The following is a 24,895-nucleotide window of genomic DNA, read 5'->3' as shown; positions in this document are numbered from 1 at the left end:
AGCTGGATGTGCCACTTCATTTGGCGCTTAAGAACCAAATGAGGCTAATGGACAAGTGTCCATGGATGATTAGTTACTAAAAGAAGAGACTCTAGAATGCCTTGACTGGGATCATATTGTCTAAAATGAATCTGGAGTCTAGCTCTGGCGAATACTCCGAGTATCCGACGGGGAATAATTTCTCCCAATAAGCCTTGCAGCGACTATATGAGATTGTTTGTATATGGATACACTTGAACATTATCAGGCTAGAGAGCCTTCTTCTCCATGACTTCATAATATGTATTAAGAATTAAGCCTATTTTACAGCTAGAGTTACAGTATATGCATTCATCCTACCACCACCACCACCACCAATCAAGCCTTACAACCAGTCTCCAATGACCGGTACATGGCTATACATCTCATTCCACCCTTGAGCCTCCCATCCAGATCCCTCCCCGCCGCGTCCAACAATCCCCAAACCACCCGCCAGCCAGAGAGCCGCACCAACAGCAGCAATCCCATTCACCACCCACCACATCTTGCGCTGACGCTTGACACGGTCCTGGTTCTCGGGATATCCCAAATACCCCTCAAGCGAACCCTTCGAACTCCGTTCTTTCCGAGCAGTAGTAACCCTCCACCCCATCCAAGTCGCCCATCCACCGATGAAATGCCAAACACTCGCCGTCACAAAGATCAGGTAGAAGATGTTCCAAAACACGGGGCTCCGCGCAATACCATGCGCGACATACCCCAATCCCACACCCGAACTACCGCCCTCGACCATGTACGGGGTAACCCGGTTAACGACCGCATGCAGACCGACCAGCGGTGCGACGAGATATCCCGTTTTCGCTTGCACCGAGACCTTGGGCCAGAAGGAGAGCAGATGACGCTGGGCACGTGTCTCGGCGCCGTACAGACGAGCACGGCGTGAGCCACGGATATTTCGTAGCGCGATGCCGGAAGCGATATGTGCGAGGATGGGGACGGTGAGGACGAGGTGTTCCAGGCCGGGGGCTTGGTAGACTGGTCGCGTGAGCAGGAGGTAGGGCTCGCTGGCGGGGACGGAGCGGGTAATCAGCGGGATGAGCGAGGTATTGGCGAAATGCAGGATGAAGAATGCTGTTGGTGGGTATGTAGAGTATCTTTGGATACCGGATACTGCGTTATGGTGTTAGATTGTAAGTCTCACGCTTGGTAGTTATTCAATTGAGCTAGACTCGAATTACACGTACAGAGAGCATCCCAACGGTGTGCGCGCAGCCCCAAATTCGGCGCAGGAAAGCCGCAAGTGCGCGATGGCTTGTCTTCATCGGGTTTAGGGAAGTACTCTCCATTCTCGAGGGAGTCGAGGTCTGGTGTTGAGGGTGAATCGTCGACCGGGGACGGATCCAGCTCCTGCATGGAGAGGATGGACTTGGTATCGAAGTCCTGGGACTTGGCGTCCAGGGACTGCATATTGGAGGATTTTATGATTTTCACAGACAGGAAAAGAAAAAAGAGGAAGAAGTAAAATTGTCTAAGGAGAATTCATCGTAGAATGTCGTGGGAAGAAAGTCGAAGCTTGTCAAAAGAAGAAGAGGAAGCTCTAGAGAGAGAAGACAAGAAATCAGGGACCGTTGGGGAGAGTCCGCCAAACCGGCCGCTTCTGATAGGCGCAGTGCGGCCCTCCCGACGTCAGTCGATCTTCACGATTTAATTTACTGTTCAAGAAGAGACTAGAGACTCTCTCTCTCTTTTATACACTCTACACATCATGCCACCGGTATTCCACCTCTATCTCTTTCAAGCAAAGACCCTGCCATTCAACATCTACTAACATCATCTTCCAGCGAGCCTTTACAAACCCAGCGCCAAAGGTACAACCCACATCCGCTCACAGCCTACAATCTACTACTCTATACCCTTCCCATCACCACCAAGACTAACCCACCCAATCTATCCTATCCAGACGGAATCCGCCCGATCCGCGCTAAGCTCCTTCACCTGCACCCTCTGCAACAAATCCTACTCGCGCCACCCAGAATACGAAGCCCACATCTCCTCCTACGACCACCAACACCGCAAACGCCTTGCAGACCTAAAACAGCTCTCGCGGGATCCCAACGCCGCCGAAAAGGCGCGGCGCGCGGAGCGCAAGGCAGACGCCGAAGCTGGACTCAAGGTCCTCGATGCGCCGGTTAATGCCCCGGTCAAGGGTGTGAAGAGTGGAGGGGGTGGAGGTGGTGGGGGTGGGGGGTTAAGAAGGGAGGGTTTAAGAGTTCGTTTTCGACGGTGAAAGGGCCTGCGGCACCGGTGAGGAAGAATGTTCTTGGGGATGAGGAGGAGAAGGAAGATAGTGGTGGTGGTGAGGCTGGACAGGGAAGTGGGAAAGAGTCTGGTGGTGTAGGTGTGGATGGTCGGGGAGGGCGTGGGAAGGAGGTTCGTGTGGATGCGGAGAGTGATACTGATGAGGAGTACTATGCGAGAGATCGGGAGGGTGGAGGGTATTATGATCCTCGAAGGCCGACGGGGTGTCATGCTGGATGTGCTGGCATGACACAGGTGAAGGCTGCCTCTTGATACCCGGGGAAAGAAATGATCAGTCATTGGAGATCCCTGTCTAGTTGATGTATGATTATGGGCTTATGGGCGTTGAAGCGTGGGATACGGCGTTTATATCACCTAGTTATTGACTACATACATGAATGTCTTTGAAATGGACAAAGAAACGAGCTGAACGAGCGTATGGACCTTCCAATATCTATCATTCTAAGCAAAAGGAACTTACGCTGGGGGAAAACAAAACAAGAAGAAAAAATAGCACAGACCCAAGGAAGGTAATCGTACACAGTTTTCCAGGAATCTGCCTAGGCGACAATAGATAATGACATGATAGTAGGGGAGGACACGACGATATAAAAAGATGAGATTGATGGGAAATGTTGAAGTTGGGGGGGGAAAATACTAGACACAAGGTTTTATTACTGCACGCTCATTGCAATCCCAAAAACTTACACCCGCAGCAGCTTGGCGGCTTGGCTGACAATGGTGTCCTCCTGGGGGAAGGACATGTTCTCGAGGCCAAGGGCGTAAGGAGTAGGAACCTCAGCACCAGTGACACGAACAGCGGGGGCAGTCAGGTAGTCAAAGCCGTACTCCATGGACAGAGCCAGGATCTCAGAGGCAACACCGAACATGGGGTAGCCAGACTCAACAGCCATCAGGCGGCCGGTCTTCTTGAGAGAGGCGATGATGGTCTCAACATCGAGGGGCTTGATGGAACGCAAGTTGATGACCTCGGCCTCGACGCCGTACTTCTGCTTGAGCTCGGCGGCGGCATTCAGGGACTGGCCGACGCAGCGGGAGAGGGAAACAATGGTCAGGTCCTTGCCGGGACGCTCAATCTTGGCCTTGCCGATGGGCAGGACAAAGTCGCTCTTCTGGGCGGCCTCGCTCATGGGGAAGGCCTGGCCGTACATAAGCCTGTAAAGCGGAGACAGAAGATCGTTAGCTATCCGTTTATTGCCGATCCCGAACCTGAATTTCTCTCCGGAGATCGGAGAAATACAAGAACCAAAAAAGAGTATCCAACTTACTCGTTCTCCAGAACAACGACGGGGTTGGGGTCGCGGATAGCAGCCTTGAGCAGACCCTTGGCATCCTCAGAGCTCCAGGGGGAGACAACCTTCAGACCGGGAATGCTGCCGTACCAGGCAGAGTAATCCTGGGAGTGCTGAGCGGCGACACCGGCGGCGAAACCGTTGGGACCACGGAAAGTGATGTTGCAGGGCTGGATACCACCGGACATGTAGTGAGTCTTGGCGCCAGAGTTGATGATCTGATCGATAGACTGCATGGCAAAGTTCCAGGTCATGAACTCGCACTAGATAATTTGCGATTGCACGGATTAGTCCCCTCCGAAACCATAATCTGGATTGTCGTTTTTTGGTGGACAACGAGTCTCCGGAAAAATTACTCACAATAGGGTGCAGGCCAGCCAGGGCAGCACCAACGGCGAGACCAGTGAAACCGGCCTCAGTAATGGGGGTATCAATAACCCGCTTGGGGCCGAAGCGGTCCAGAAGACCTCGCGTCACCTTGTAGCTGCGGGAAAAGAAGAAACCAGGTCAGTACTCTGCTGTCAATTGGAAAAACACTGGAACAATCCTTCCAATCGCGTTGCAATGCCCCCGGAGAGACAGAAAGGGCCTCCTTACGCTCCGTTGTACTGTGCGACCTCCTCACCCAAAATGAAAGTCTTCTCGTTGCTCTCCAGCTCCTCCGCAAGCGCCTCGTTCAGGGCATCACGGACGGTGACCTCCTTGACACCACCCTCGGTGGCATAACCGCGAGCGCGCAGAGCAGACTGAGCAAAAGCCGGGCGCAGAGGAAGGGTAGTCAGGCGCGAAGACAGCAGCCGGGATGCTGGGCGGAAAAGTCGGGGAGCGGCCATGGCGGGAAATTGAGATGCAAGTCGGGGGGGGAAGGAGGAGAAAGAAGAAGCAATTGACAAGGTCCGCTAGGTCGAAGAAAGCCGCACGGAGGCGATTGGAGACCAAAAGACCAGAAGACCAGAAAGACGACGTTGGGATGGAAGGGAAAGCCGCGCTTGAATCTTTGAGATGCAAATCCGAAGATGTTGGGCGCTGACTCAGCAACTGCCCTCAGCAATCTCACCGGCAGCTCCTTCCGTAAGCAAACGAAGAGCAAGAGAGAGCTTCGAGCTTAGAATCGGAAAGCTTCGTTTGGATAATTTTACTTTTGAACCTTCTGCAACAACTACTGACTATCCCACGACTCAACCCTCGACTTCTTCTCTACCAGGGGCTGTTCCCATCCCCTCGCGGTACTCCCTTCGAGGATGTTGTTATCGGCGTTGCCCTTCCTCTTCCCGTCGGCGCTCGCCGCTCAGCCCTCCGCGCCGTCTCCCATCTCCGCTCCCCTGCGAGACCTCGAGCTCGGGCAACTGAATTTCCTCCATACAACCGATACTCATGGCTGGCTGGCCGGCCATTTGCAGGAGTAGGCTCCTCCGGAGGTTCTCCGCTGTAAGCTCCCCAACTGATGTGGTTGCAGGCCTTCCTACTCGGCGGACTGGGGGGACTATATCTCGTTCTCGGAGCGCATGCGGGAAAAAGTAGAAGCCCAGGGACAAGATTTGCTGGTGATAGATACCGGTGACCGTGTCGAAGGCAATGGCCTTTATGATTCGTCCGAGCCCAAGGGTGTTTATCTCTCGGAGATTCTCCGCCATCAACACATTGACGTGATCACCTCGGGAAACCATGAACTATACAAGCAGAACACTTCGGAGACCGAGCTCCTACACACTGTACCGAACTTCCGGGGCAAATATCTCGCTTCAAATATTGACATTTACCATCCCGAAACGGGCGAGCTCGTCCCGTTGGCCCCGCGGTACAAGAAATTCACTACTGACCTGCAGGGCATCCGCATCGTAGCATTCGGCTTCTTGTTTGATTTCACCGGCAACTACAATAACACGGTAGTGCAGCGCGTGGAGGATACAATCAAGGAGGACTGGTTCCAAGAAGCCATTCGGGACAAGGAAGTCGATCTCTTCTTAGTAGCTGGCCATGTCCCCGCCCATTCGTCAGAGTGGCGGGCGATCTACAAAGAGATTCGCGGGACCCGGTGGGATACGCCAATCCAGTTCTTCAGTGGACACCAACATATCCGTGACTATGCAAAGTACGATTCCAAAGCCGTTGCTCTTGCCAGTGGACGGTTCATGGAGACCATTGGATTCATGTCAATCGATGGGCTTTCTACTGGCAGTGGTCCGAGCAAGGAGTCCCAACCTACCTTCAAGCGGCGCTATATTGACAACAATCTCTTTTCCTTCTATCATCATACGGGACTTGATGCAGACACTTTCCCCACTAAGAAAGGCCGAAAGGTCTCCCAGCTGATTGCCGAGTCGCGGACTGCACTTCAACTCGACCAGGTGCACGGCTGCGCGCCGCGGGATCTATGGATGTCGAGAGTCCCTTATCCGAACCCCAACAGCATCTATACCTGGCTGGAGACCAAGGTGCTGATCGAGACGTTGAAAGACGAATCTCGGGGTGAGAGGCCCTCTGTGGCTATCTTGAACTCGGGTGCTATCCGGTTCGACATTTTCAAAGGCGTTTTCACCCAGGATACTACCTGGACCATTTCACCGTTCACCAACGGATTCCGCTATGTCAAGGACGTTCCATACGAGAAGGTGCAGCTGATCATGGAGGTTCTTAACAAACAGACCAAAATCTTATCTACATTGCAAGACAATACAGAGCCCTCCTTGCTCCCTCTGGTACCTCCCGAGCAACTTGCACGCCCTGAGGAGATTATCTTCGATGATGATGAATTGTCGGAAGGATGGCTCACATCTAACATGGGCGGTTCAAGCCAGGTCCCGCTCTCTGCCTCTAACATCGCTGGTAAGATTGTGCCAGGATACACCACCAAGGATGATGCGGGCGACGATGGAGACGATACCATCCACGCACCGATCTCCTTCTACAAGGTGCCCAACTGCATTCAAGCCTTGATCTCTGCCAACTCATCTGGTGTTCCTGAGAAGGTCGATCTGATCTACATTGAGTTTGTGCAACCGTACCTGGCGCTGGCTGCCAAATTTGCTGGTCTTGAACTCGATTTTGTCAAGGAGAGCGATGTGTATATGCCGAATATCACTTTGACAGACCTCATCTTGGACTGGGTGAGGAAGCACTGGAAGTGCGAGTGATTTGCCGTTATGCCTGTAGCTTAATTGCCTGGTTCTTACATTTAATTATCATTCAGCATACACATCAGTTATGTATCAATACACTGCTTATACTTAATCGGTGCCATCGCCCCAGACTTGCTTAATGTAGCCATAGACCTTGCCCATGTATATTCATTCTACGGAGAAATTATGATACACTAACTCCTTATTCTGGGAGACTTTACTCATCACCACCAGTAAAAGTGAATACACCCTTTCCACTGCGGTATCCTCCCAAAGTACCCTGAACACTCTCTGCCAACTGCGGTCCCTCAGAGTCCCACTTCCACTCCACATTGTCAACAGGAATATCCTTGAACCGACCAGAGCGAGTCAACTGTAGAACATCCTTGATCGTATTCTCCTTGAGCGCCGGGTTCTTATCACCCCACTTGCTCACCCAGAACCCATCAAAGGTCAAGTTCTTAAAGATCAGCAAGCCCGAGGGCAGAGCCACAGGCTGCTTCGACATCGCACCGTAAGTAACCATATGCGAGTCCGGCGCCAGGGTCTTCGCCAGAGCCGTAGCATTCTTTCCACCGACACAGTTCAACGCCAGACGAATAGGCTCACGGCCCTGACGCGTAAACTCATGCACCATATCCCGAAACCCACCCGTCAACATCTCCTCCTCAGTAACAACGGCCGTAGCACCAAGATCCTTGAGCTCCTGCTTCAGCGCCTCAGTTTCCTCAGGCGTCTTCCGCCCACGAACAATATTCAAAGACTTAATACCCCATTCCCGGCAAAGCTGAATAGCAGCGCGCCCAACGCCACTATTCGCGCCGTTCTGGATCATCCACTCCTCGCCCGCGCGCATCCAGTCCCACTCGCAAAAGTCCCGGATCATCCGGTATGCCGTCACCGGATTCACGCTGACGGTACCAACCTGCAACGGGGTAAGGCCGTCCTTATTCTCGATGCGGATGAGCTGGGACTCGTCGAGTTGGGCGTGCGTGCGCCAGGTTCCCTGGCCCGTGCGCTTCATAATCACCCAGTCGCCCTTGGCCAGATTCTTGACACTGGCACCAATAGAGATGACCTCGAAGGCGCCCTCGTTTCCGCCTACGGCGGCGGGCTCGGCGGTGCCGAGGGATGTTTCGAAGGGCGGTTTGCTGGGGTACACGCCTTGGATTTGGTTGACGTCTGCTGGGTTCATGGGCGCGGCGAGGAGGCGCAGGTTCACCTGGGAACCGTGGGGTGCGGAGATGGAGTGTTTGTGTAGACTGGATTTAGATGTCTGAGTTCAGTATTTTCGAATTGGTAGTGCGCTAGGTAGATAGCGGGGAGGGCGATTGAATGGGCTATGTAGTTAACTGACCTGAGAACATCCTTTGGCTCGCCGTATTTCGAGTACACCAGGGCCTTGGCTTGTGTGTAGCCGTACATGGAGATGTACCGCCGGCCCTGGACGGGGAGGAGTGTGGAGCTAAAGCTTGTGCATGAAGCTGGAGCTGGAGCTGGAGCTTTGCCGGCCGCGGCGAGGCCGGCGGCACGGGCTGCGCTTGGAGCGCGAGAGCTCTGGGTAGCGGCTCGAAGTGCGCTACGTGATAGCATTGTGGATATATGGAGGTTTGGGGGAGAGAGAGTGAGAGGGAAAAAAAGTTGGGGGAGAATTGGCCGAGGGACACGACGGGAAGGGAAGAGTCTCGGATGACGTCTTGTTCGGCGATTGGCGATTGGAGCTCGGGCCGATGGAAGAGGAGCAGAACTATGAGATGACAAGCATGTCTAGTATGGCAGAATCAAGTTTCATTTTTGAGTACTTTGCAAGTGAGGTCTTTTGAGGTGTAAATTTTGTCTGTATATCTATTGTACGAATGTATCAGTTGGTCCGGTCGCTGAAGGAATGGGCTCTATACTGAACTCCGCGGACTTGGTCTTAGCCGACTTGAACGGGAAACTTGTTGGAGAGTATTCTCAATCATCACATCAGTCAAGTTTGTTTACAACCATTAACATGGTCACTTCTTTGTCTCTTCCAGTATGGTAATCCAGACGAGTTGGGAAGAGTCATCTATAGTATATCCTAGTCAGACACTTTTATCGACTATTTCGAAGAATGATCAACTTACTATACCCATGCATGTCTATTGTACCTCCTTAGCTTATCATCTACAATGATTCACTATACCATTGGGTCGCCTCTTCTTTCTCGCCCTCTTCTATTGCAATCCACGAAACTGGCGCCCAGACAGTTAGGACCATTCATTCAATCTCAAGAGGTAAATAACCGAACCAACTATTCATAGATTCAGATACGAGAGCCAAGAGCCCCGTAACGAGAGGAAACTCTTGGCCTAACCATGCCATTTAGCTACATTTCAAGCTGACCTTGATCGCCCTACAGGGCTACCTGATTGGGTCATGCATGCCACCCTCAGCCACTCCGAAGCGCGTGCAGATCTTTCCGGGGCAATCGAATCCGACGCCAGAATAGATCGAAACTCGTACATGCTCAGCGAGTAACAGGCAATGAGGAAAGATCTGTTGGATATCTTGACTTGGCACAGACGGCTCACTTGAGTATTGACTAATTCGCGTTCGTCTTTGAATATCATCACTATATTTGGCTCGTCTGGAAGACCCCCACGATACCAAGACCGAACTATACGAACTCATCGTCGGATCCCTTCCTAGTATACTACTATTCTTGACCTTGTGGAATATCTGCCAATAGCCTCACAGGTGCACCTTGATAGTCTCAATGCCCAGAAATTGAGAACTTTCAGGATATCGTATACATCCTTGGCAATCCACCCCAACAACATATCCGATGGCCGATCGTTCGTGATGAGCTATTTCTAGTTGAAATAGTTGAAGATACGAGGGAAAGGACTCGTATAGTCAAGATGTGTCAGTATTCACAGCAAGATCTAGGGCTATTGAGTCCCTGGATGAAGTATAAATACCTTCATCCTTCCTGCCCTTAACACCCTCATCAATTCCCATCGAAGTCAAAGCATCGCCAACAAGCCTCTACAACATCGAAAACACACTTCAAACGCTCCATATCATCCAAACCTTCTTAAATCATCAAAATGAAGTTCACCACCACCATCATTGCCGCCCTCATCACCGTGCTGCCCATGGCCAACGCATGGATCTTTTCCACCACCGCCGGACAATGGGACGGCGAAAACAACCGTCGCTGCACCAAGGCATCCTCCCGTGCAGGCGAGATTATCGATTGGGAGAATGAGTGGGGCTCTGACTGCACCCTGCGCGTGTATAGCGATAGCAAGTGCCGCACCCAGATCGGTATTGCTTCGGATGATTGGAATGATCATGAGCTGAGCACTGCCATGGGGAGCTTCAAGGTTTCGAGTTGCTGAGTAAACTGTCATATTAGAGGGTATCAGTGGGCGGTACGGAAATTTGGATGTTGGATTCCTTTCTTGTCTTTTTGTTTTGTCTTTTCGTTATGAATTGTTTGAATGTATTTACATCTCTGCTTTCTGTTGATATTCGTTGCCGCAATGCTAGATCCTACAGTATTGTCATGATATGATTATCTCCATGGTTGAGAGGATCTTTTCACTGCCTTGGTTATGCAAATTTCCACCTGGAGATGGTAACATTGACGTACTTGTAAATATTGGAAAGTATAGTTCGAGCCCATGGTGTTGAATTCGTAGTAGTATAACGGTGACTGAAAGCATTTCATTAAATATGTATCTTGTATGTTTTATGCTCGCGGAGATAAAAATATCTGACAAGCAACCAATACTCTGAATAAATATAGGAAGCATCTTCATTATCTTTCATCTATCTATTATATCTATCCAATACATGTGATGGTCTTTCTCCCCTTACTGCTATCTCGTCGTATACTTCAGTAGACTCTGGTCAGGTGGAAACCTCGAAAGCACGGGCCATCGGGCCATCGGCCTCGGTCATCTCAATTTCCAGTCCGCCGCTCAATCAGTACTTCGCATTCACCAGTCCTCATCACTCCATGTCCCTTCTACGCGAAGCGGAGAGGTGCCTTGCGAACCAACATGCACATGTCCTCAACGCCTTCATAACTCCACTGCCCCGCTCGGGGCAATGGCTAGATCGCGTAAAGGAAGCAGACCAACGCCGCGAGCAAGGTACGCCTACAACACCCAACAACTATACTCCTTCACAGGACTCAAATTGACTGGAGAATTTACCTGCACAGGCAATCCCAAGTCCACAGTTGACGGGCGCTTGATATCGATCAAGGATAATATCTGCACACGCGACCTACCAACTACCTGCGCCTCGGGTATCCTCGACAAATTCACCAGCCCATTCAATGCCACCGTCGTCGATCAATTAGAGGCCGCCGGGGCCGTGGTCGCTGGCAAGACCAATCTCGATGAGTTTGGAATGGGGTCGCACTCGGTGCATTCGCGATTTGGCGCTGTAAAGAACATGCGACGGGACCAAGATGGACAGGATCTTTCCGCTGGCGGAAGTTCCGGTGGAAGTGCGGTTGCTGTTGCTGCCGAACAGTGCTATGCGTGAGTGTGGGAGATACTATTTGCATACGAGTTGATACTGAACACTGCCGGGTTATCGTATAGTGCCCTCGGAACAGACACTGGAGGCTCCGTCAGACTTCCAGCAGCGTATACTGGAACAGTTGGATTCAAACCCTCATACGGCCTACTCTCACGATGGGGTGTGGTGGCATACGCAAATTCCTTGGACACAGTGGGCATCCTGGGGAGGAACACGTCCACCGCGAGAGACGTCTTCTGTAAGCCTCTTATTCATGAATATCATGCCGAAAGCTTGCTAACATGCCTGGGTAGCCATTCTTAACAAGCACGATGCCCGCGACCCAACAAACATAACCTCATTCTCGCGCTCTCGAATCATCTCACACCTCCAAACGCCACGACTAGCATCTCGACTGACCTCCTCACCTCTCCGCATTGGTGTCCCACTAGAATACAACATCTCCGAGCTCACACCATCTGTTCGCCGAGCATGGCTTCTCTCTCTCGCGCATCTCCGAGAGCAAGGACATACTATCCATCCCATCTCTCTACCAGCGACCAAACACGCCCTCTCCACATACTACGTTCTCGCACCTGCAGAGGCGTCCTCGAACCTCGCCAAATACGACGGTGTTCGTTACGGGACTCGCGCCGAGGGACCAGATAGTAGTGGACAGCCAGACGGCTATCTCTATGCTAATACCCGTAGCAATGGGTTTGGTGCTGAAGTACAACGCCGTATTCTCCTCGGCACGTTCAGTCTGAGTGCAGACGCCATGGACAACTACTTCATCCAAGCCCAACGTGTGCGTCGACTGGTCCAGCAGGATTTCAATGCTGTCTTCGCGGCTGCGCATCCGTTCGGTGCGACTGAGGCATCAGAGACAGACCGCTCTGCAGCGGCGAATGTTGATGTGATCGTGTGTCCCACCGCGCCATCCGCACCTCCGCGACTGTCTGATGTATCAGCTGGCTCGTCGCCTCTGGATGCCTATGTCAATGATGTCTTCACGGTTCCAGCAAGTTTGGCTGGGTTACCTGCTATTTCAGTTCCTGTGACTGTAGCCGAGTCTGAGCAGAATCCCGTTGCGGATCAAGTAGCTGGTATTCAGGTTATTGGCCAGTATGGCGATGATGAGTTGGTGATGAAGGTTGGTGAGTTGCTGGAGGGGAAGAGGTTAGATGGCTAGAAGTAGCCCGAGACTTGCCTTTTGACTCTGTTTTGTATTATATTTTGTATGACTACAATGATACCCATGCATTTCTGTGCATTGCATTGGGGTTCCTAGGTTCCTTATCTTACATGGGTTGATCAAAACGTAAAAACAGCTCATTATACTTGAGTCGCTGTTGGTGGGCTTCAAAAGATTCATTAACAGATGGCATTAAATTCGAAGGCATCATTTCGTCCAGCCCAGGATGCCAAGTAGTCCTATTCCGCATGGGCACGGGCACGCTCACAGCAACATCAGCTCATCTCTACATCTTCATCTGCATCCGCTGGAGCATCCGCTGGAGCATCCGCTGGAGCATCCGCTGGAGCATCCGTTGGAGCATTCGCTGGAGCATCCGCTGGAGCATCCGTTGGAGCATCCGCTGGAGCATCCGTTGGAGCATCCGCTGGAGCATCCGTTGGAGCATCCGCTGGAGCATCCGTTGGAGCATCCGCTGGAGCATCCGCAGCATGGACTGGTGTCCCAGCTGTGCCGACACTCATCGCATCCTCTAGCACCGGGTTAGCAGCAGGCGTGGCCTGATTGCTGTTCACAGCAGAATCAGAAGCCCCCGCTGCGCCAGCCGTAGCAAGCGCTGCACCGACGCCGTTCTGCAAGACCTCGGAGCCCCCAATGGCACTAGAAGCAGGACCATCTATCTCTGTGTTATTGTTGCCAATCACATCTCCATCGACACCGCCCCAGGTGAACATGGCTTCGACCTCGTCGACGATATCAGCAACGACGTCCTCAACGATCTGATCGTTGAAGCGCTCGCCCATAGGTCGGACGGGACCACCCAAGTCGTTCTGCTCAGGTGGGCCAACCCACCATGGGCCCTCGAAACGGCACTCGACGGCACCACCGCCGTAGCAGCTCACAGCTGGGTAGTAGCCGATCATGCCGTCGTCGGCATTTTCCCGTTCTCCAATACCAAGATTATTCGTGCCGTTGGCGAGACGGCTGGCTGGTGGTAAAAAGGCGTAAAGCTCTTTGAAGGGTGTGCCCATCTTGACACCATTTTTGAAAATAGTAATGCTGGAGCCGGGTAACGTGCGAAGAGTAGGATCTTCACTGTTGAGCGGGGAGGGGGGCCCGAATGTAGGAGTTTCTTTCAGGTTGAAAGCGTAGTCGCGGAGGTGTTTTGTAGAGAAGACGTTGGACTGTTGCCAGCAAAAGTCGGATTTGTAGTGAAAAGGGATACGATCTCGGATGATATTCGTGGCTGTAGGAGCCTCCGATAGTGGCTCGGTTCCATCGCCATCTGCAGCGGGATCGTACGTGCCTTCGACGATTTTCTTGTGCAGTGAAAGAGGCGGGAGGGTAATTAGCATGCCAATGACATCGCCTTCGTTGATGCCTTCGCCCTTGGGGAAGAAGAATTCGCATCGCATGCGATTCACGACTTCGCCGTTTACGTCCCGAATGCCGTACCCGTAGCAGTCGACGCCCACGTTCACATCCAGATCCGCCTCACGCCGAGCGAATCCGAGTCGAACATGACCGCGAGGAGATGCGCCGGGCGCACCCTTCTGAGGAGCTGCTTGTCCGTCGTTCACTCTGCCACTGATGACCCGCGCCTCGTAATAATATGACCCCTCCCGAGCGCACACATTTGCGCGCGCCGTATGCCATGCATCGCTTGTGGTTACTGCCCTAGCGTCTTGCGAAAAGAAAATTGCGGCAGGGGAATCCTCGAAGCTGAAGCGCGTGTGGTATGGCTGGACATCGGTCTGTCGATACTTGATATGGGGGAAGCCCGGGTCACCAATTGCGTAACTGTAACGGAAGCCGTTCTTGTTGGTGAGTTTATCGACGACCTCGTAAAAGTCCCACGTCCGGTCCAGAACCTGCGAGGTCTTACTCGTCACGAGGTTGAATTGGCGTGGTTGGGGAGGTGACCGATCTGATGCCCGGGGTTCGGCGAGTAGCAATGGGCGGAGAATCGAGAGCTCTGAACTGGGGCGGGCAATGCTTGCCGCTGTTGCGCGTTTCTTGGATGGCGGCGGCGCGCTTTCCGGATCTAGGCCTTTGGCTTCGCGTTTTTTGCGACTATCCTTCTTGTTACGCTTCGAGCGAGCTGTATCACCACCTTGTACTGATGCATTGCTGGCGGGGGGCTGGCGAGGACCGGCTGTTGAGGTCAGACAATGCGCCGTTGAGGAGGGGGCCGTTGCCTGGCGGGAGAAGGGGAGAGTTGATATTTGAAGAGGGTGCAGAGGAGCCGGGAGCTTGAGCAGATGCCATTGTGATTGATGCGGCGCAAGGTGAATTGCCGACTTGAGTCTAATGAGATAGACCTGGGATGGGTCTACTTTGAAGATGACCAGAGGAGTTGTATGAATGAGCAACTGGAGTAAACTGGACGAGTCAGTACATTTGTATACAGCATGGTATTAATTTCTCCAGTTCTCCAAGGCCATGCCTTGGGTAATATGAAACTGCGACACCAATGATCACTTACAGATTGACGCGGGTCCGGTCAACCAGCTTCAGCCGGAGTATGGAGTATCGGAGTTGCGCACGAGGGGTATGGAGACGTGGGAAGTGATTGCTGATTCCAAAATGTTGCCCATTCAATTTCCTCGGTATTTCCCCAGTCGTTACAAGGACATCAGCTGACACACGGAACAACTGAACTTGGGCGTACTTGACAAACACTCGGTCCTTGTGAAGCTCTCTCGGCAGAAAAGCATCGGCGACACAAAAGGCGGTCGGCCTATATAGGACTATATAGGAAGGCGGTAGAGCTGAGAGAAAGTGAGTGGGTCTCCGCCTGGCAAAAAAAAATTACTGATTAGATCACATGATCCATAAATTTACACACAACTGATCAACAGATTGTTGTGCACCAACTCCGAACAGTCCGACGAATTCACGCATTCTCTTGGTTTCGGACAAGCCGAGAGAAGGAACTTACCCATCATGCCCAAGGCTACCAGCTCCCGAGCCGCCGCGGCGGCGCGCAGGCACAACCCTCTCGCGGACGATATCTCTGCCGTGGGGCATCTCCGAACAACCAGCAGCAGCAAGAAGGGCAAGAGCCAGTCGCAGGATGACGATGAGGATGGTGAGAATGGCGAGCGCTATATCGATGCCAAGATGTCGCGCAAGATTCTTCAGATCGGTCAAGAATTGGCAGACGAAGATGCCGCGGAGCAGAAGCTACGATTTGGCGGGGCTCAGTCAAAATCGAATGCAGCCTTTGACTTTGACACTCGATTTGAAGACGAGGGTCTGTCGGATGATGACAAGTTTGAGAATGACGGTTGGGTTGACGAGGAGGAGGAGGTTGAAGATATTGTAAGGAGTGATCTGCCTGCAGCGTGCAAATTATCTTTGGGAGCTTTTCTCTAACAATGTTTGCAGGAGGTTGATCCCAATGACCTGGATATGTTCAACAAATTCATGCCCGGTGGCAACGACGAGGACCCTATTTTCGGTACGCGACAGCCTGGAGAACAGATTCAACAACAGACGACAAACCTTGCCGACTTGATTCTGGAGAAGATTGCGGAGCACGAAGCGAAGCTGAACGGCGAGAATGTCGGCGGGCAATACGTTCAAGGTGGTGGTATCCCTGAGGATGCTGTTCAGATCCCAGCCAAGGCTGTGGAAGTATATGAGAAGTATGTGAAGACCGACATGCCATTGTATCCACTCCAGGCTAACTAATGGACCTCTAGGGTCGGCATGATCCTCTCCCGCTACAAGTCTGGTCCCCTCCCCAAGCCTTTCAAGATCCTTCCATCCGTGCCGAACTGGCCGACTCTCCTCGACATTACGGAACCCGAGAGATGGACCGCCAACGCCGTGTACGCTGCGACTCGTATTTTCATTTCCTCCAAGCCCTACGTGGCTCAAGAGTTTATCTCAACTGTGCTGCTGGACCGTGTTCGTGAAGAGATCCACGAGACCAAGAAGTTGAACGTTCACACCTACAACGCTCTGCGCAAGGCCCTGTACAAGCCCGCATGCTTCTTCAAGGGTCTGCTGTTCCCACTTGTGTCAAGCGGCACCTGCTCTCTTCGTGAGGCCCACATTATCTCCTCGGTGATCGCCCGTGTATCTATTCCCGTACTTCACTCTGCCGCTGCACTCCTCCGCATGTGTGACTTGGCCGCCGAGCAGTCTATGCGCTCACTCGAGAGCACTGGTGCCGTCAACACCTTCATCCGGGTGTTCCTGGAGAAAAAGTACGCCATGCCTTACAAGGTCATTGACGCTCTGGTGTTCCACTTCCTGCGATTCCGCAACGACAACTTCGGGGATGCCATGACGGATGGCCCTGGTAGCTCCAAGGCCTACAAGCTGCCCGTCTTGTGGCACCAGTCTCTCCTGGTCTTTGCTCAGCGTTACCGTAATGATATCACCGAGGATCAGCGCGAGGCTCTGCTGGATCTCCTCCTTGTCCGCGGACACAAGGACATTGGTCCCGAAGTTCGACGTGAATTGCTCGCCGGCCGTGGCCGGGGAGTCGTCGTTCTGGACCCCGAGCAGCAGAATGCCCTCGATGCGGGTGATGACACGATGGATGTGACTATGTAGATGCTCTATTGAGCGCTTGATTTTCTTTTCCTTTGTCACCAAAACCCTTTACCCCCCTCTGCATATACCACCTACGACCTGGTCATGAGCACTTACTTGATGGAATGGCGTTTACTGTTTGATTCTTTTTCTGTGGGACTGCATATATTCCCCTTGGTGTCGGAACTGGTGAAGTCGATAGAGCAGAATAGCGTCTATGGACTTAAAAGTATTGTTGATGTACCTTTTCCTGGATGAATCATTCGTAGAGTGAGATCTAACAGACAGTTGAGAATGAGCTCGGTTTAGCATGTCTCGAAAGAGGATTCGAAGGAGGACTCGAAAGAGAACTCGAAAGAGAACTCGAGAGACGTCTCGAAAGATGCCTCGAAAGAAATCTCGAAAGAGGATTCAAAGGAAGTCTTGGAAGAAGGTTCGAAAACAACCTTAGAAAATATCTTTAAAAGGAATCACAAAATGTCTAGCGAAAAGTGTAGCTATTCAGTAGTTACTCCGATACTACTTTCATTGAGAGGACTGGTAAGTACCTTAGAAATAACTTTAGCCCGCTCTCATTCCAGAAGTATCGTGACGGCTACCCCCAAAGCTCAGGTTCGATCACACCTACAAGCCACCCGGTTCTAATCATCGACAGGAACCGGCCTCCATCCTCAATCTTTAGATCGCGAATCGCGACCCAACAAGCCCAAGACGATTCAGACAGTCATATATCTGAGTCGCTCTCAAGCCTACACGTCGGACAGGAACGTGCTCAGGCAGACATCGACTTCTATCTCAACCTACCACCTAGCACAGGCAATGCACCGCCCCCAAACATGTCTGATATCGGACAAGGTCCATCATCAGGCCCTCCTGGCCCAACACAGACCATTGCCCACGGCGTCATCCACCCCCAGGGAAGACGACCAAGCCAAGCGGCCACAGGTTTCCCAGGCCAACAAGCCGCTCCATTCCAAACTGCTACGCCGCAAACCCACTCAACAAGTGCGAGTGACATGCCAATGACTGTCGGTATGGCCATGGACCTATTCCGACAAGTCTCACGCGAAGAACTTTAAAAAGAACCTTCGATTAACCCTTACATGAGTAACTTAAGTAAGAAGTGATCGACCCAAAATAAGAAAGTTTAAGAAGGCTGTAGTTGGAAAATTCCACCTGAAAACGGTTGACTCTGTACTAAATAGAATATTAGATATTTTTTGTTACCTGAGGTATACATGATTATGTAATCAAACATAATCTGCCTGGATAATATAGCGATATTCTTGGACCTTGCACTTTGTTCACTCTAAACATAGCAAAATAATTTTTTCAGGGAGCTAGAGGTCTCAAGATGCCGCTGGAGTATATTCTAGGCAAGAATAGAGAGAATATGCGTACTCTGGCATGAACTAGCATAAATACAAACAAGGGACTGCATAACTTCCTCTTTCCTATTCTTTGACCATCCCAACGCGACGAGGTAAGTGAGAGCATCATGAAAACCAATATTTCTCTTGGATAGCAAACAACTTTGCCCAGGCCTCTGAAAAAGACTGCTATAAAACCCATTTTCTTCATCTTCATTCTTCTTTTCCCCTTCATCATCCTCAACAATCTTTCTACACACTTTTTCACCAAGTCTACCTACACCTTGACATACATCAACAACACATACATACCTTCCAAGGTCCCAGCATCATCTCTATACACCTACTCTCATCCTCTCACTTCCGGCTTTATTCACTTCTCTCCTCATCTCCATTTCCACTCACTTCCCTACCTATACCTCATCACACAAACCCTCTCCCTTCCCCTCACAACTCACAGTCATGGCTCGCACCCGTGACACCATCAACAACCTGGGCCTGACCCAGTCGGAGCTAAAGGTCCTCCTCTATGGCATCCTATGCCCTTCCACCGATGGAAGCCGGGTAAGTTATCCCCTCACTGACCCCTTCTATCACCCATCTACTCCGTCTTATCTATCTCTGATTCCTGACTTTGTTCTAGACTGCCGTGGACTTCGACAAGCTAGCCACTGAGCTTGGGTATACCTCGTCCTCCGCCAAGGTCATGTACGGCAACGCCCGCCGTAAACTGAGCCGGGCGACTGGTATTACCCCAGGCTCTGGTGCGTCTACCGGCCGTGCGGCACCTGCTACCTCTGGTGCTAGTACTAACCCGGCTAGCTCACTTCCTGCTCCTTCTGGTGCCGCTGTTGGCCCTACTGGGCCTGATACCTCGGAGGATGAGGAGGAGGACTAGACATACCTACAGCGGGCTCTGTTGAAGCTGCTGTTCTAAATTGCGGGGGTTCGCTGATTTTTGCGGATTTTTGCGATTTTTGCGATTTCATGATTTTTACGACTTCACGGCTTTGGCAATATCATGATTTTTGCGGTTTTACCTTATCGCAATTGCTTCTATTATCATGACTTAAAGTTCTTACGAGTTCATGATTTCATGATTTCACGTTACGATTTTTCCAGTTTTGCGGGCATTTTCACACATGATTGAAAGAAAAAAGATCTAATGGGAGGTTCTGTTGAAGAACACCCGGCATGACAACGCTGTTGTTACGTTGTAGCCCAAGATACATACAGAAACAATGTATTCGTCAAATTTTTACTCCTCCTCTTCAGTTGTTGCCTCATCGTCGACAGGGTTAGAGAATGGCCTGTATCCTTCTTCGTTGATTTCGGCGAGAATAGACTCGGAAGTTTTTTTGCGCCCCAGTCCATACAGCTCCTGAAAGCTCATAATCAACGGGTGCCATTTGTCGGGATCGATTCGGTTCGCATGCCCTGCCATGCGAATATTTTCATGAACGTGTGTCCGAAGAACCTGAACCTCCAACGCGATAAACCCTTTCATCTCCGCGTCTTGCATCATTTCATACACTCCCTTCAATACGGCCTCCATCTGAGCAGGGCACTCAGCAATGCGGGGAGGTCGAATCAGATCGGAATCCGCCGGTGTCAAGCCTGAACGTCCAAATTTGTCCGGCACATACTTGTAACCGTTCATACGTTTGAAGTATAGGTATCCTGTTCCCTTGGCTGCGGTCAACATCTCCTTCGACCCAGTTGTTTTTGCTAGAGCGTTTACTGCTCCTGCCATGTTGTCTGATGCGAGGTTCAGGACACATTGCTTGGTTCGAATTAAATTGATCGTGGTTTGCGATACGGCCCCTAGGCCTAACATGCATCGATTTCCAAGCCACCATGCTGATGACATGGGCGCGATGTTGGATGTCCCATCTTCGTTCTCCGTCGTTATCAACACAACTGGTGTACCCCAGTAAAAGATAGGTGGGGAAATCGTCTGAGATGCCTCGATAGGTATTGGTGCCATGGTGTCCTTGGATGGGAACCTTAGGACGTCGATAATACTTGTCTGTTGCTAATTCAAGTACTCCAGCTTTGTACTTCCCTATTTATATCTCAGCCTGCTTACTTGTATAGTATTAAGTAACCTCCTTTAGCTGTAGTCCCTTGCTATATAAGTGGCCAACGACCGTAACGTATACTCTACTTTTTCCCTTGGCCTTTCTAACTCGGCCTTAGTTTTCACCTTGGTGGAGCAGAAGTGGCCAACTGTCGTATTCCAATGCTTATTATGATTGGTCAGTTTAAACACATATACTCATAAAATTCCACACCGGCTCTATAAGTAGCCAATAAACACATCTAGTGCCTTAGCTTCCCCACTATCTCTTAACTGGCCACTGCCAAGCAATCCGGTTAATATTATCGACGATAGAAGTGGCCAATCACGATCATATTTCCACTATCTTGTAATTGGCCAGTTTGAAGAGAATATTTTTATTGAAGTGAAGTCTAGCTGATCTAGACCCGCCTATGCACCCTCGGTCTAGGCTAGGGCTCGCCAAGATAGCTAAGATATATTCAAAACACTGTGACTCTACAGTATTACCTTGCCTCTGCGAAAATTTAGGGCCCACTTAGCCAGACTATTGTCATTCTTGGTGCGCTTTGACGAGGTAAAGTCATTGCTACATAAGTAGCCAATAGGCATTAGCATCCGCAGAAGCCCAGGAATTGCGTACGGGTAGGAGCAGTGGAAGAATGAGGCTCTAGAAGGTGGGCCCAATTCCGAGGCTTTCCAAGATGTATGTACATAAAGTTATTCTTTCTACAGCCCGCAGCCTCGGAGGGTCATCCGGAACCAAGTTTTCCCCTAGCTATTACTGTTGTTTCTTATCGCACCTTGTTGCTGTTACTCCGTCATCCAAAAGACCTCAACCAAAAATCATCTTAACTGAAGTGGCGATCAAGACTGAGCGAAGACAACATATCCTATATATATACGGGTCTCCATCAATTTATAAAGAAATCTCATTTCCCCACACAACTGCCTTTATCACAATCTGGACTCCCCTAAAAGTATCTGCCAGCCCGCATTTGAAGTTTGTTGCTGTTCCTATATGAATTGTATCGCTCGCAATGATAAGTTCAAGGCGCTGCAGACACTTGAAGCTCCCAGGTCCTATCTTCACCCATTCGGCTTCGGTATCAAGAAGCCTCAAACCACCCTCTATTAATTGGCCTTCAATAGTAAGGCTCAATTCCCGTAAACCGGTGCAATTTGGCCCTACCGCGGCCCCCAGAATGGCGCAGATATCAATCCATTCAGATGTAGGCCGACAACTGCCAGATCCGTAGATGAGACTGCTCTCAACAGCCCGTAAACTCAGCCTTTGAATTGACCACAACTGCCATTGACACAGACGCTGGAGAAAGATTCTACAGGAATGAACTCCAGTCCCACACCATCTGTGGAAGTCGAATTTGTGAAGTTGAAAGCCCAGAACACGGGTTTCCGCATAAATTTCGCGGTTAATGAGTAGGATATTCAATGCAATCTGATGCTTGGGTGTATAAAAGGCGTGCGGATTGCGACATGGGCATGTTCCGAATACTAGTTCGTATACTTTCAAACGTAGCTCGATTGGGAGACGAAACAACATTTCAACTCGGACATGTACCAGTGGAGTAAAGGGGATTTCGATATATGAACCAAATGCGGTTTTTTGGAAGTGATCGCTAAAATTGAATAAGTTAGACGCTTTCAAAACGGTGAATGTATCCTCATTAAATCCAAGTCCAGCGTTTTCTTCCAGTAGGCCTACGTCCCTGATCTTGCTATCAAACTAGCCAGTAACAGGCCGCTTTGGCCAGGAATTTTTACTAACGCGGCTTAGCTGGTTGAGGCACGTGTCAAGCTGACTCATATCTGGTTTGAACTTGGGTAGGCCTCGGGTTCTAGACCCTTGTATTATTACCGTGTACATACACAACCGGTAATTTACACTCAATCCATATCAAGCTTGGCGTATCATGTGATTAGGGTTTGAATGAGTATCTCTCTTCCTTTGACATGGAAGGCAAAAAAGGTCATCACGGTACCACTTGACACCAGAGATGCGACCCGCGTCAAGAGAATTAGCCAGAGCCTCGAAGAAAGCCCGAGACAATTCCACGGATTTATTGTCACACCCCATGCACTTGTCGACAACTGTACCAATTTTGGTAATGCAGTTGCAAGAGATAGTCACAGATCTACCACAATCAGAGTCGGTCATGATACCATGAGGAAGAGCCAGGACAAGCTCAGTCAGACTATTGTTAGTTGTACCACAGGTACTAGGATTGGAAGCTGTGGTGGCGGTATCGTAGTATATGATATCACTAGTGTAAGGTGCTCTCTCAGAGCAAGCACTATTATAGTCAGAGCTGATTTGGGTGACAGAGATGGGGGACACGATAGCCGCCAAAGTAGCGGGCAGGCTTGAGAAATACGCTATATCTGTCTTGACAAGATCCTTAGTGCTAGTGCTTGCGGGCGACTACAGAGTAGGGTTAAGGGTAGTGATAGAGGTAGAGATGAGCGTATTGTCTTCCTAGAGGATCTGGCCACCGCCAGCGGAAGTAGTCTCACTAGGGGGAAGAGTAGTGGAGACGGTCTTCTATACATCGACGCATTCATTAACAACGCCCGCAAGGCTAGGGATAGTAAGAAGAGCGCCTACAAGTACAATATTTGAAATGACCGAGCCTATTAAGTGGTTGAGATTTCTGGGGATTAGAGGCACTCTAATAGTGCGAGGGATAATATCCACCTCGTTTAGTAGGGAATTAAGCTTTTTACCAGGATCAAATCAATAGGAAAAGGCCCTAAGCACAGATTCAAAAATTGGTTGCTATAATTTGAAAATAGCTATTGGCCCTAAACGTGAATTCTCTTTTATGATTCAATTCTTCTAAATTAATACCCCGGGGAACAAATCGGACCGAGACGATCTTGTGCTACGCCTTGCGTAGTGATTTACCGCGTAATCTTAGATCCTTAGATGCTCGGCGTTACAAAATTGAAGTCCCACGATCTACTGTTTCCGGGAATGCCCTAGTATCATAATTGCACTTCGCCGTGCCGAAGGACTATAGTATAGAGATTTTCTATATAAACCTTAGTGGTAGCTCCTAATGTGTTACTATAAAGAACTATATCTTCGTGTTCTTAATGCGTAGGGCCGGATCACTAATAAAATGGTTCATCTAAGAGGGTTAAATATAGAACATATTATTGCGCGGGAAGATATTTCTACCCTTACCGGATTAACGAAGTACTATATTTATCGAGACATATCCTCCTGTCGGAAGAAGTAAAGACGATATATCTATACTCGGTATACGTAACCTTACGCTAAACTACGAATCCCACCGTACGGGATTCATATCTACAACAATCAATCTACTTTTTGCTTTTAGAGCATACATACTATCTACTTAGGAATGTACATAGTACCTATATAAGGATACCAACAGTATTACTATAGAAAGCGAGATTCTAAGGCTTCAAGAACTCGTATCGCTAGCGGTCACTATATCCTTGATTTAGGAAACTAATATTTAGTAATAACCGCGCGTTTTCATCTTGACTCTAGCCGTAGTCTAGCCGGTAGGCATATTTCTCTATCTACCATTTACTCTAACCAGACTTTCACGTCCACCAGTCATACAGTAGTCTCGGAGGAAAAGCTGCTTAGCAATTTAATTCCCTCTCACGTCTCTCTTATTACGCCTTCAACTAGCTATCTTAGCTCGCCCAAGATAGTTTGCGTGTCCCATCGCCCGAGTCTGATTTTATAGATAGAATCATAATAATTCCCTCTATCGAGACTTATATCTAGCTAGTTAATAGCCTCTCTATCGAGTATTTGAGTACCGAGTTAGAATTTTATTCAGCATCTATCTAGTTACCAGGATATCTCACAGGAAAGGCAGACACTTCTTTCTTGTTCAATCAGGTCCGAGTATTAAGATATAACGGAGCCTACTCCTATATACGTACCTAGAAATTAAGATCCTCCCGAACGGTAGTACAGAGGAAAGGATACCCCGAGTCAATTACGGTAGAACTCTCAGATCGTAACACTAGTCTATTCGATTTCTTCTTAGCTAAAGTTAACGTGAAGTCTTCTACCATCTACTAGAGTCGTAACAACGACTCTGCTCAAGTTACTCGCGTCCCTAATTTCCCATAGTGAAAGAAAAAAGACTCCGTTACACTTGCCAGAATAGGCACAAATTAGTTTGTCCGATATAACACTAAGATCTTACTAGATAGTAGGTTGTCCTCCCTTATACCCACTAGACTTATACGGCAACGTAGCATTCGGGATAAGTAAATAGCATACTCCCGCTCAGGGATTACAGTACTATTCTATCAAATATACCTTCTAATTTCGAACCATTTTCCGAATTACCGATAACCTTTCGAATCTTCTTTTCTCGCTTACCTATCCTCTAGCTATAGGATTTTATTTCTTAACTAGAGCATACACTTCGTCACTACATCAAGCCCCCTCCCGTCCGTATATTCCATCCTTTCTACCGTTATCTCTAGCCCTA

General features: G+C 50.0%; 12 protein-coding genes across 12 annotated transcripts; 7 read left to right on the top strand and 5 right to left on the bottom strand.

Moving 5' to 3' along the window:
- Window positions 1-364: 364 nt before the first annotated feature.
- Window positions 365-1,446, bottom strand: N7458_005186 (MCP1 family protein; the record flags this gene model as incomplete). Its single annotated transcript, XM_056908568.1, has 2 exons — window positions 365-1,149; window positions 1,224-1,446. 2 exons carry the CDS (start codon window positions 1,444-1,446, stop codon window positions 365-367), a joined length of 1,008 nt encoding a protein of 335 aa, XP_056767186.1.
- Window positions 1,447-1,528: 82 nt separating this feature from the next.
- Window positions 1,529-2,550, top strand: N7458_005185 (putative C2H2 finger domain protein; the record flags this gene model as incomplete). Its single annotated transcript, XM_056908567.1, has 3 exons — window positions 1,529-1,664; window positions 1,821-2,219; window positions 2,270-2,550. 3 exons carry the CDS (start codon window positions 1,529-1,531, stop codon window positions 2,548-2,550), a joined length of 816 nt encoding a protein of 271 aa, XP_056767185.1.
- Window positions 2,551-2,981: 431 nt separating this feature from the next.
- On the bottom strand, window positions 2,982-4,423 carry N7458_005184 (pyruvate dehydrogenase (acetyl-transferring) subunit E1 beta; the record flags this gene model as incomplete). Its single annotated transcript, XM_056908566.1, has 4 exons — window positions 2,982-3,453; window positions 3,567-3,853; window positions 3,951-4,074; window positions 4,188-4,423. 4 exons carry the CDS (start codon window positions 4,421-4,423, stop codon window positions 2,982-2,984), a joined length of 1,119 nt encoding a protein of 372 aa, XP_056767184.1.
- Window positions 4,424-4,831: 408 nt separating this feature from the next.
- On the top strand, window positions 4,832-6,724 carry N7458_005183 (metallophosphoesterase family protein; the record flags this gene model as incomplete). The annotated part of the gene is made up of 2 exons (XM_056908565.1): window positions 4,832-4,992; window positions 5,047-6,724. 2 exons carry the CDS (start codon window positions 4,832-4,834, stop codon window positions 6,722-6,724), a joined length of 1,839 nt encoding a protein of 612 aa, XP_056767183.1.
- A 202-nt stretch (window positions 6,725-6,926) lies between these two features.
- N7458_005182 (enoyl-[acyl-carrier-protein] reductase) lies at window positions 6,927-8,302 on the bottom strand (the record flags this gene model as incomplete). The annotated part of the gene is made up of 2 exons (XM_056908564.1): window positions 6,927-7,971; window positions 8,067-8,302. 2 exons carry the CDS (start codon window positions 8,300-8,302, stop codon window positions 6,927-6,929), a joined length of 1,281 nt encoding a protein of 426 aa, XP_056767182.1.
- A 1,484-nt stretch (window positions 8,303-9,786) lies between these two features.
- On the top strand, window positions 9,787-10,080 carry N7458_005181 (uncharacterized protein; the record flags this gene model as incomplete). The annotated part of the gene is made up of 1 exon (XM_056908563.1): window positions 9,787-10,080. The coding sequence occupies one exon, from the start codon at window positions 9,787-9,789 to the stop codon at window positions 10,078-10,080; it is 294 nt and encodes a 97-aa protein (XP_056767181.1).
- A 623-nt stretch (window positions 10,081-10,703) lies between these two features.
- N7458_005180 (glutamyl-tRNA(Gln) amidotransferase subunit HER2) lies at window positions 10,704-12,407 on the top strand (the record flags this gene model as incomplete). The annotated part of the gene is made up of 4 exons (XM_056908562.1): window positions 10,704-10,839; window positions 10,911-11,235; window positions 11,299-11,474; window positions 11,530-12,407. The coding sequence occupies 4 exons, from the start codon at window positions 10,704-10,706 to the stop codon at window positions 12,405-12,407; spliced, it is 1,515 nt and encodes a 504-aa protein (XP_056767180.1).
- A 278-nt stretch (window positions 12,408-12,685) lies between these two features.
- On the bottom strand, window positions 12,686-14,823 carry N7458_005179 (SPRY domain-containing protein; the record flags this gene model as incomplete). Its single annotated transcript, XM_056908561.1, has 2 exons — window positions 12,686-14,608; window positions 14,809-14,823. The coding sequence occupies 2 exons, from the start codon at window positions 14,821-14,823 to the stop codon at window positions 12,686-12,688; spliced, it is 1,938 nt and encodes a 645-aa protein (XP_056767179.1).
- A 533-nt stretch (window positions 14,824-15,356) lies between these two features.
- On the top strand, window positions 15,357-16,979 carry N7458_005178 (snoRNA-binding rRNA-processing protein ENP1; the record flags this gene model as incomplete). The annotated part of the gene is made up of 3 exons (XM_056908560.1): window positions 15,357-15,734; window positions 15,801-16,060; window positions 16,118-16,979. 3 exons carry the CDS (start codon window positions 15,357-15,359, stop codon window positions 16,977-16,979), a joined length of 1,500 nt encoding a protein of 499 aa, XP_056767178.1.
- An 815-nt stretch (window positions 16,980-17,794) lies between these two features.
- On the top strand, window positions 17,795-18,037 carry N7458_005177 (uncharacterized protein; the record flags this gene model as incomplete). The annotated part of the gene is made up of 1 exon (XM_056908559.1): window positions 17,795-18,037. The coding sequence occupies one exon, from the start codon at window positions 17,795-17,797 to the stop codon at window positions 18,035-18,037; it is 243 nt and encodes an 80-aa protein (XP_056767177.1).
- Window positions 18,038-18,790: 753 nt separating this feature from the next.
- N7458_005176 (uncharacterized protein) lies at window positions 18,791-19,226 on the top strand (the record flags this gene model as incomplete). Its single annotated transcript, XM_056908558.1, has 2 exons — window positions 18,791-18,892; window positions 18,972-19,226. The coding sequence occupies 2 exons, from the start codon at window positions 18,791-18,793 to the stop codon at window positions 19,224-19,226; spliced, it is 357 nt and encodes a 118-aa protein (XP_056767176.1).
- Window positions 19,227-19,586: 360 nt separating this feature from the next.
- On the bottom strand, window positions 19,587-20,315 carry N7458_005175 (flavin reductase family protein; the record flags this gene model as incomplete). Its single annotated transcript, XM_056908557.1, has 1 exon — window positions 19,587-20,315. The coding sequence occupies one exon, from the start codon at window positions 20,313-20,315 to the stop codon at window positions 19,587-19,589; it is 729 nt and encodes a 242-aa protein (XP_056767175.1).
- Between the last annotated feature and the right edge of the window lie 4,580 nt (window positions 20,316-24,895).

Source organism: Penicillium daleae, assembly GCF_028827525.1.
Source record: "Penicillium daleae strain IBT 16125 chromosome Unknown utg000005l_segment0_segment0, whole genome shotgun sequence".
Taxonomy (NCBI): domain Eukaryota; kingdom Fungi; phylum Ascomycota; class Eurotiomycetes; order Eurotiales; family Aspergillaceae; genus Penicillium; species Penicillium daleae.
Note: the sequence above shows the minus strand (reverse complement) of the source record. Positions and strands in the feature narration are given on the sequence as shown.